Source organism: Triturus cristatus, chromosome 8, assembly GCF_964204655.1.
Source record: "Triturus cristatus chromosome 8, aTriCri1.1, whole genome shotgun sequence".
Taxonomy (NCBI): domain Eukaryota; kingdom Metazoa; phylum Chordata; class Amphibia; order Caudata; family Salamandridae; genus Triturus; species Triturus cristatus.
In genome coordinates this window covers 1268691388-1268701855 of record NC_140591.1, presented here as the reverse complement: position 1 = coordinate 1268701855, position 10468 = coordinate 1268691388, and the positions used below count along the sequence as shown (strand labels likewise).

At 44.7% G+C, this 10468-nt stretch overlaps 1 protein-coding gene across 1 annotated transcript in view; it reads right to left on the bottom strand.

Moving 5' to 3' along the window:
* Window positions 1–243: 243 nt before the first annotated feature.
* Window positions 244–10468, bottom strand: part of F5 (coagulation factor V) — a 582702-nt gene continuing 572477 nt past the window's right edge. Inside the window, exon 25 of the mRNA XM_085622982.1 lies at window positions 244–2923. Coding sequence (XP_085479108.1) covers window positions 2777–2923 — 147 coding nt within the window. The 3' untranslated portion in view covers window positions 244–2776. The remainder of the gene's footprint in view (window positions 2924–10468) is intronic.

Genomic DNA, 10468 nt, shown 5'->3' with positions numbered 1-10468 from the left:
ATAACCAGATCAATTATGGCATCCAGAGTACTAGAAAAACTCTTGTAGGTGCCCTTTTCAACCGCAAAGCATAAGCATGCTATTCCACAAATTCACCTCTTCGAGCCTACTCAGTCAGTGAATGAAAATGAGAATATTGAAATGACAATATCTGTAAAGCGCAACAAGTAATCCAAATAGGGCGGTCTGCACTATGGTAAAGGATATTAGGGATGAAAGGGAAGTCAAATAACCAAGCCTTAATTTTTTCATGAAAAGAAAGTTTATTCAATTCAGATCTGATGCTTGGTGGGAAATTGTTCCAAAGTTTTGCAGAAATATAAAAAAGGATCGCACCCCTATTCACATCTTTTTCACTCTAGGCATGACAAAAAAGTTTCCCATGGTTGAGATCGAACATAAGCTCCAGTTGGACAGAAGGGGGTGATGAGAGATCAAATCATGGACGGGTGGTTGTCAGCGAATGCTTCGTGACAAATAGAGAGAGCCTTAAAAAAGGATCCCTTTTGAACTGGGATCCAATGAAAATTACAAAGGTGTCCAGAAACTGAGTGGCACAGAGAATTGCCAGAATAAGCCTGCCGGGGCTGTTCTGTGTGAGTTGAAGTCTATCCCATAGTTTGTTAGGAAGACAAGATGCAATGAATTGCAGTAGTCTGCATGTGACAGTATCACTGCCTACCCCACTGATTCATAGTGTTCCATGTGGAGCATCACCAGTACCTTGTGCAACAATTTCAAATAGAAATAGCTTCCAGAGGTCACTCTGTTTATCTATGGAGCCAAGGTGAGGCCAGATTTAAAAATAACCCATACATTCTTGGCAAAAAGTGAAGGTATGGGAATGGAGAGTGATTGGTTGTGTCGGGGTCTCCAATGATACCATTCTACCTGTCTATCTCCCACAAGAGAACTCTTCACAGTGGCTTCTCCTAATGTCTGCTATCCTTACTGTCACTTGCAGGTCCTGGATTGCCCAACATTCTCTCTTTACTGACAGTTTTCTTGCCTACTTCACGCCTCAAGTCTACATCGCTTCTCCCTCCTGTTCATCTGTCAAAGCACCAGCATGCTTGAGAGGAAACTGAAAGAGGCACACCTGTTTTGTTCATTCTGCTGGAGCCTCCTTCCATGTTCAGGACCTGGAGTTAATGGTGGAGCACTGATTCCCTCACCGTCTTGTGTTCACCAGCTCAAGCCTGTATTGATACTTCCTCTCTAGTTGTAAACAAGGGCAAGTAAGGCTATGGCTCCTTTATGGCCGTCACAGTACCAACCTCTCAGAAGGCATTGCGTGTACAGCCGAGTGTGTTTTGGAGGTCTCAAGCTCTCAAAGATGAGGTGCAGATTTTCTCTTCAGCAGCAAGGTAATATTGAGGGTGTGTTTTTTGACTAAGCATTATTGCTTTATGCCTTTATTGTGCTTCACCCTGCAGCTCCACCTGGTTTTACCTATTTTATCTCTTGAACAATTGGATCACCTTCACAGGTGTGCTTTACTATTTAATAGATATATAAAACTTGTATCTCAATTTAAATTTTGCGGGATGCCTAAATTGGGTCCCGAGCAGAGCCTTAATGGAAAATACTGTTTGAGTCATCGATTTGTCAGTATTGTTGATACTTTCTGACTTCCTGTTCCTCTCTTCAGGATGTGAAGTGTGTCAGCTGCACATATGGTGACTATATCTGCCGTGTAGTCTGCTCGCTTGTCCTGGTGTTTGGCGTTCCGCTATCTGGTGTCCCACTTCTGGCTGGGAATCTGTGACCAAGAGCCATCCCCAGCTGTGTCTGGCTGGACCTGTGGTGCAGCAGAGTTAAGTGTAGTAAAATGCCAGGAGTGCGATCCGTTGTTTAAGAGAACGTGGAAAAGAAGCAGCGCAGGCCAAGACAGTGTTTACTGCGTAGTTAAAATGACATTTGTGTCACATTGCAAATGTAACTCTAAACTAGGACATGGAAAGATGGTAAACGAGGTAACTTGCACTAAAGGAAAACTCAAAGCCTGACTTAGATCTAGGCATTGGGGCGTTCTGTTGCAAATGTGACGGATAGCCTGCCCACCTTCCTACAAGTGCATTATGATAGAATGATCTTGTAATAAGGCGGGAAGGTTGTGCGGTACATTTGTGACAGACTACACTCACTTGCCAAGCTCTAAATCAGGCTCTTAGGCATTAATGAAATTAACAACATTATCGTATCAACAGTTTGAATCAAAACAATCCTATTAACTTGTGTAATGTTGGCAAAGTCTGTGAAGCTTTACAAAAAGACACCTTACAGTTCCAGGTATTCTTTGTATACAGTGCTGTTTTTTTCAATTTTTCCCGAATTTATTTTCCAGATAAAAAATGGCCGGCCATTAACTGATTAAAACACTTGTTTTTTCAAGGTCTGTTACTATCAGTGTTGAGGTTGGAATACATTTTCCATTTTTCACTTTGGAACAGCGAAGAGCTGCCGACATTGTTGGTAACTGGCTGTAGATCTTGGGGGTGAGTCTGAGTTAGGTCTGCCACCTGCACTAAGATGGCGGCCGCCAGTCCCTGCACACCGAGTGCTGTTTGCTGAAAGGACAGGCCTGGGTGATAATCGCCCTCAGGTTGATTACTCATAACACAGGTGGATGGCAGGTGCAGCCGAGAGCTCCTGCGATCATTTTCACGGTAGCGCTGGGGCCTTGTTGCATGTTACGGATGTATGAGATAAGTGGAGCTGTGGTACATGTCCCTTAAGGTCTTCAAGAAGTCTGTAGATATAGGGATGCAAGGCCCTATAAGTTATCGCAGCCCATGAGTTCCAATCTAAGTGCAATACTTTGGTTCCATGTTTTGGGAATGACTCGGATGAACCTGGAAATTATAGGGGGGTGGAATCGGTTCTTGACGTGCCCCTGGCTGTTCTCATTTCCAATGAATACCTGAAAGAAACATGAAAGGGCAAATGTGTTACAGAATGCATTTGTCACCAGTGTTAATTGATGCTTTTTTGCAATACTATTTGTATTGTTTCAGGGCAGGTCCTGACTAGTAATGAGGGGAGAGGGCAATCAACTACAGTTATTACCCAGAAGCACCCGGGTAAAAGTGATAGTAGCACCTTAAGCTTCAGGCCACGCATGCAGTCATAAACTTACACTGTCCACATCTGCTTCATGCTCTGTTCTGCATTGTGACTGAACTCCGTATGAATTATAATTAGCCGATACTCTAATCCTAAACATTGTTTGGCTGAGCAAATCTTATCATTCCTAGGCAACTAAATTCATTTTTGGGATTATTGCAGTTTTCAGAATGTCTAGATAGAGCCTTCAGCACTGTATTCACCTTCTCCTATAAGGTACGCTTTACATTTGTTTTGGTGATTGGCGCGCCTTACTTTCTGTGACACCTCGTTATTTGACCTCGACTAGGGTTTGGCATTGTGAGCCTGCGGCCATTGCTTGTACACTCTGTTCCCAGGGTAATTTAGACATTTCTCTCTGCGCAAAGGTAAAGCTGAATCCTTTTTGAGACACATACATACTGAATAAAGCTCTTTTAAGATAAAAGGTGAACAGAGACCAATATATTGGTACAAGTTAGTTTTACATTCTTAATCATGATCGGATTTTCCCCTGTAAATTAAACATGACATCACAATCTGGTGCTTTTTAGGTCTGGCTTCGAAACAGCTTTAGTGGTTTTTCAATGCTCGTGTTTTCCAGAAACATCATAAGAAATATATACGTCATTAATATTTTGCATCCACCCCACTAACTCCCCCATAGGATACAGCATGGAGCAACGGGTCAACCCACTCCAGCCATTAGCTCACTTCACTGTGAGTGATCACACGTTCTTTGGGCACCTGTGCACATTGACCTAACAATTCATCCAGAATGGCAGGTCTGGCTGAATGCCCTTCCTATTTACCAGTGGCTGGTAATATCAATGCACATTCAGGGGTCTTCACAGTGTTCCGTTACATACAAGACAACATCTGAAGCCAGCATTGGGATATTTATGTAGCCTACAGAAATTAACCACAAGTCAACAGAGTAGCACATGTAAAAATGCAAAATGATATGTTGAAGCCCCGACATCTAGCAACAGCCTGCAATAATGGAGCTTTGTGAAATACCTTTCGGGTGCCTGTACCTGACTTGAGAGGGGGGCAATTAGTACTACTTTTAGACTCTGCAGATTTGTGAAACAACGTTCAAATATTTGAATTTAACCCTAGAGGTGTCTGTAGCAGGGGCTTGCATTACTGCATCTTTGTGAAACACCATCTATATTGGCTTTGCCAATGCTTGTTTAATCAGTCACTCAAACCATAGGTATCTGCATAGTCTCCTAGCTGCATAAATTCAAAGTAGTAACGTTCTAACTATACTTAACATAGAAAGGCTAATTCTTTCTAGTACTAAGATACCCCTGGGTGATCTGTAGAGCTGCACTTACAAACAAAAAGATACAATAACTAAATAAACAATACAAATAAATATTAAATTACATAACAGGCTTGAAAACCGTAATTTGTTGCAGAAGGAAGTAGATCATGCCCATAGTGGTCTTCTTCAAAGAAATGAAAAAAAAAATCCTAAAAAAAGTCTATTGTGCCACTGAAGCCAAGGGCCAGATGTAGAAAAAGTCAGTTTGCGATTTCCTAATTGTGAATGTTTCGCGACTGCATTCACGGTCCCAAAACATTCCTACATACCAGTGGGACTCGCTATTAGGAAGGGACGCCCTTAATATGCCCCTCCTAATAGCCACTTGCAAACCCTATTTTGCAAGTTGGTAATATACCGACTCGCAAAATAAAGTTTTCCGAAGGGATGGAAATCCCTTCAGTTAAGAGGGTTTGACGATTTTACGAACTCACCCTACAGATCTCTGTTAAAGTTTCTTCTGCAAAGCTCTTTGTAGCCCGTGCTAGAGGTGCTGGTCAGGAGATGGAGAGAGGCACCAAACTGGCATCAACCATTGTTGGCACTAAGCTACTGCAGTTCAGAAGGATAAAGGTGACCCTGACCACAGCAATGAGTATTCAGATGTGATGTTGAAAAATTCTTCTCTCACACATATCTTCATACCTTTCTTCAGAGACATTGTAGACTCTGCGGAAAGCAGTGAAAATGGCTTCTGCTTACTCCCCCCAAATGTCATAGGATACCCAGACACCACCAGCACCAGAGCAAAATCCTCATGGCTTTCTAGGAATGGAGTGTTGCAGTGGCTTCCTTTGCCCAAATGTCACAACCATCGGATCATCTCATATCCAGCTCTGGTTCTGCTCCTAGCTCTTAACCCAATCTCATCAGCTTTGTATTGGCGTGAAATCTGTTTCTCCGATGTCTGCCCACCACGCTCTCCTTACTACAGAGGTTAGGGGGGCCCTTGCAAGCACCCCTTCCATCAATTAGGTCATCATGGGCTCTTCCGTTGGGGCTGGAGAAAGGAGAAGATCCTCACTTTGTGCCACAAACCACACTTCTTAGTCTGCTGTGGTTTCCACTGGTTAACCACAGTGAAGACTACCAATCCTCCACAGTAGAAGCACTTCCATTGTCATAAGCTGGCATGCAGAGTTACAAAGCAAAGTACTCTGGAAAGCAGTGCCCCAATGTGCAGTCTAAAAATCAGCAATAAAATTCAGCAAAAAATGGGTGCCACCACACAGAAAAGGCAGTTTCTCACAGTGTAGAAATTGCACCAGATGCGTGGAAGTTAAATGCATTATATGGGCTGCAGGGTGTATGTACATCACCAATATATGTAACAAAAGTAGATGACTTATAGGATCTTCATTGCATTCTGGCTGTACTGCAGTTTAAAAGAAGTGCAGCAAAACATGTAGTGGAAAAGTGCCTTATCTATGTAAAAACACGTTTTAAAATATTAAGTCACCTATAAAGTGCATCTTCTCAGCCCATGAGGCAGTGGGAATAGCTATGTGAACACCAGTGAGGCATAATGTTTTAAGGCTGTGGTGGACTGGCCTTTGGCAGCTTGGGGATAGTGAGCAGCAGGCCATCCTGGGACAAGGGCGTGACATCCAGATTGCGACAGGCAGCAGCAATATTTAAACATGAAGGCTCTAGGAAGCTGCCTGGAAACCTTCCATACTGTATTGGTTTTCCACTTGTCATTAGTTGTTCATCACTTCCCATCCCCTACCTTTGTAATTTTCCTGGATTTGTCTTAAATGTTACTTATAAAGTGCCCTCTCACTCCAGACAGAGCATCCTGACACTATCTCAGCCAAATAAGCACTCACTATCAGGAACAATGCCTTTTTAGAGTTCACAAGAGGAAGAAAAGGACCTGACCAACGGAGGATTAAATCAACTGGCTACAAAACTCATCAGATGTCCCGAAAAACTCCAGGTTGTTAGGCGTTTCTTAAAGACAGCTTTATTTTCCCCTAATCTCAAAGAGCAGGGGAGCTGAATGCAGGCCTTAGAGCCTAATGAGGTAAAAGATTTTCCACCTCTGGTTTTAAGCCTAAAATTATGAATTCGTAACAGATTGGTGTTAGAAGATTTCCTACATGTTTTTTATCTTTAAACTTAAAAAAACATATTGCCAATCCCCCTTATCAAATTTCACTGATTTTGCTTTTTTTTTTCCTAATCACTTTTTTCTAAATGAGCTTGGGAATTTTATTGCATTGTTTTCTTGACTTTAAAATTGTTGCACTGCTTGAAGTTAACATGAGATTCTCTGGCGATTGCTTGCTACTTGTGCCATATAACTAGCAAGGGCTGCGCAGGTGTTCCCCGATAACTGCATTTTGGCCTAAACAGATTGTGTTACTAAATTGGTGGGGTCACTGCCTCCCGAATTAAAAACCCATTTTAGGACACTACGTATATTATTATTATTATTATTATTATTATTTCGCGATTTTTATTGCGCAAACAAATACCCGAAGGTGTCTCGGCGCATGTGACAAAAACGAGAGACCGAGCCGCAGGATTACTGATTGAACAGCCATGTCTTTAAGAGCCTACGAAAGCTTATCAAATTGGGGGCAGTTTTTATGGTGAGTGGCAAAAGGTTCCAGAGTTTAGGTGTGGCAACCAGGAAGCGCCTGTCTCCCCAGGTTGCCGTTCTCGTGCGAGGTAACGAAAGCAGGCAGGAGTTGGCGGATCTCAGCTGTCTCTTGGGGCTATACAACTGGAATGCTTCAATCAGAAACTTTGGACCGACACCATGCACTGCCTTATAGGCAATGCATAGGGCCTTGAATTTAATGCGGCCCTCTACTCTTAGCCAATGCAGGTGACGAATGGCTGGAGTAGTTGGCTGGCGGCGGGGGATGTCAAGAAGAATTCTTGCAGCAGCATTTTGTATGGACTGCAACTTAGATAGAACGAGTTTCTGAGTATTAAGGAAGAGGGCGTTCCCATAGTCGATTTTGGAAAACACTAGGGTAGAGACCAGGGTCTTCCCAGCTGAGGTGGGAAGGTAAGGCAGTATTTTCCTAATTTTCTTTAAAATAAAGAATGCAGATGACACAACCTTGTTGACATGAAGGTTGAATGACAGCTTGCTGTCAAAAATGACTCCCAGGTTTCTGGCCTTATCAACTGGGACAGGAGGAGAGCCCAGCTGGTCAGGCCACCAGGCAGAAGACCAAACCGGGGAGAGGTTACCAAAGGTCATGACCTCGGTTTTGTCCGAGTTAAGCCTCAGACAGTTGGAGGACATCCAGGTACTGACAGCAAGCATGGCGCTTTGGAAATTAGCTGCCACCGCTGGGCCATCCTTGTGTATTGCCAGAACCAGTTGGGTGTCATCTGCGTAGGATGTAAGTCGCAGCCCATGGGCCTTTATTACCCTCGCTAAGTCTGCTACATAGATATTAAATAGCGTTGGACTTAGCGAGGAGCCCTGTGGGACTCCACAGGGGAGTGCAGAGACAGGAGAATAGAAGTTACCCAACTTCACTGTCTGGGTACGGTAGGCAAGAAAAGATGAGATGAGATTTCTAGCCATACCGTTTATCCCCAGGGCTGTGACACGGTCGACCAGAATATCATGGTCGACCGTGTCAAAGACTGCGGACAAATCCAGCAGAATCAGGACAGCCGCACCTCCCTGGTCCATAATGGCTCTAATCTCATCTGAAGCTTTTATTAAAGCGGTCTCAGTTCCATGACCTTTCCTAAAGCCAAACTGCGTTTCGTCGAGAAGTTGGTGAGTATCGATGAACTCTGAGAGTTGTTTATTCATCAGAGATTCGCATATTTTGTCAGGAAAGGGGAGACACGCTATTGGTCTATAGCTGGCCAGAGCTGTGGGGTCCAGGGAGGGTTTCTTCAGGAGAGGTTTGATCACGGCCTTCTGCCAAAGATCTGGATAGTGACCAGTTTGAAATGCGGTGTCACAGATTTTCATAAGTGGATAAGAGATCACCTCGCTAAGGTTAGCCATCACTGAAGGAGGGCAGGGGTCTAAGGGGGAGCCAGACTTGGTAGTAAAGATAAGTCTGCTGATTTGATCTTGCGTAATGGGAGCAAAGGAAGAGAAGGGATCATGATCGGTGGCAGGTTCTACACCACTGCAGACTCTGGATCTTGTCTCTGCGTTCCCTGCAAAGGATGAGTATATATCTGCTACCTTAGTGGTGAAAAAGCTGGACAGAGCATTACAGAGAGACTGAGAGGGTTCGACCCCAGGTCCCGTAGAGGGGGTGGACAGAGTGGTGACCACTGAAAACAGTTCTCTAGCAGAGTTGCTGGCATTCTCGATTTGAGCCGAGAAAAATGCACTTTTTCGGGCAATGATAGCCTTTTTGTATATTGTCAGGGCGTCTTTGTAGGAATGCTTGGCTATGGGGCAGTAAAATTTCCTCCAGCGCCTTTCTAAGTTCTTGCAATGTTGTCGGTGGAGCCTAAGCTCTTCGGTATGAGGAAAAATAGAGATTATGACAAAGCCTATGTGTCCCCTATGTGTTCCCCAACGTTTTTGTGCACATGCATGTACACCATGCATTTTCCCTCCATGGCCTGTCAACCATGATGCCTATGCTATAACATGGCCTGCCATCAAGTCTCCCATGAGAGAAACGACAAATCTGCACTGAGGCCTACACGTTTTGCATCATGTTTTCCTGCACTCGTGTCATTTTCATGAAAGCCCATTCTGTGGCTCAGCCGGAGCCCGAAAAGAGGTTTCAGGCCTCAGACGCTCTGAGAGCTGCAGCTGCGTATCCTTGGCCTCGCACACTTTGGCCTCAGCCAAAGGGGCCCAGTCCGGGGTGCCGAGATAGTATTGAGCACGGTTATCTGCTTACTCCTACTGAATCACATTCCTGCCTGGAAAAGGAGGAATAAACAAAACCCGCCTGCAAAGGATAGAGCCTAGCCTTTCTGTCTCCTTTTGTGTGATTGCAAAGCTCGTGTCAGTGAAAAGCCCATAGCCCCCATGTAAGGCCCACGCAGTGAATAAAGAAATAGAAGCCACATCGGCTCTTGGTGATGGGCAACCTATGTCACAGATCAGTTCCTGCTCCGGACTTTAGATATCAGATAATACAAGATGTGCTGGTTGTCCTGACACTGAAGGCCTCTCTTCCAGACTCCCCGACTGCACAGCAGCCTTCCCCCAGTTACACGTCAGTTACACGTCATGCTCGAGTTGAGCACAAGTAAGGCAAAGTTCCAGTAAAGTTCCAGCTGATCACGCAACCCCCTCCAGGTACCCACCCACCTATGACACTCACCTATGACTCATCAAGTGGACGCCCACATGGACGCCCACCTTCACGCCTACTTACACGCCCACATGCTCTTATCTCATTCTCTCTTGCTCTGCCTGAAGCGCTCCTGCTTACGTATAATATTGAATGTATATATACTGTACTCTGTGAATAAAGTTTCAGAAGACCCTTCCTGATCCCTTGTGGTGATGGAACCATTCTCCCTATAACTCGAGTTATTGGAATAAAGCCCTTTTGAACCTGATACCACGGACTCAGCCTCTTGCTTTATGCATGATCCTATTGATACCTATAGAAATTATGAGTGCGTAATACTTTATTTACGACATTAATGGCGCCCGAACAGGGACGAATCCCCTTCCCCACGCGCCGGAGATGAAGGTCCAGTTTTGCCCCCTTCTACAGCCGTGACGGACTTCAAGTGTACACGTCGCGGGTTTTCCCGCCAACTCCCTCAGGCCAACGAAGGAGACGGACTGCGACCAGGCATCCATACGAGGCGGTGAGGATTGCGGATCGTCCCGACCCAGAGCCCACCCTGCAAGAGAGCTGTGTCCGAGGTTTCTAGAGATCCACCAAAGATACGCCATTCCCGCGCAGCGTCGAGTGTCCGAGGCCTTCAAGTTCTGCTTCCCGGTGAGTTTCATGGGGGTTGCATAAAGACGGGTTCATTTAATGAACACGGTAAAGACGTGTCTCACTTGTGAGACCGGTATGGTTGTGCTGTATTCCAGTGCATAAAGTTTTCAAG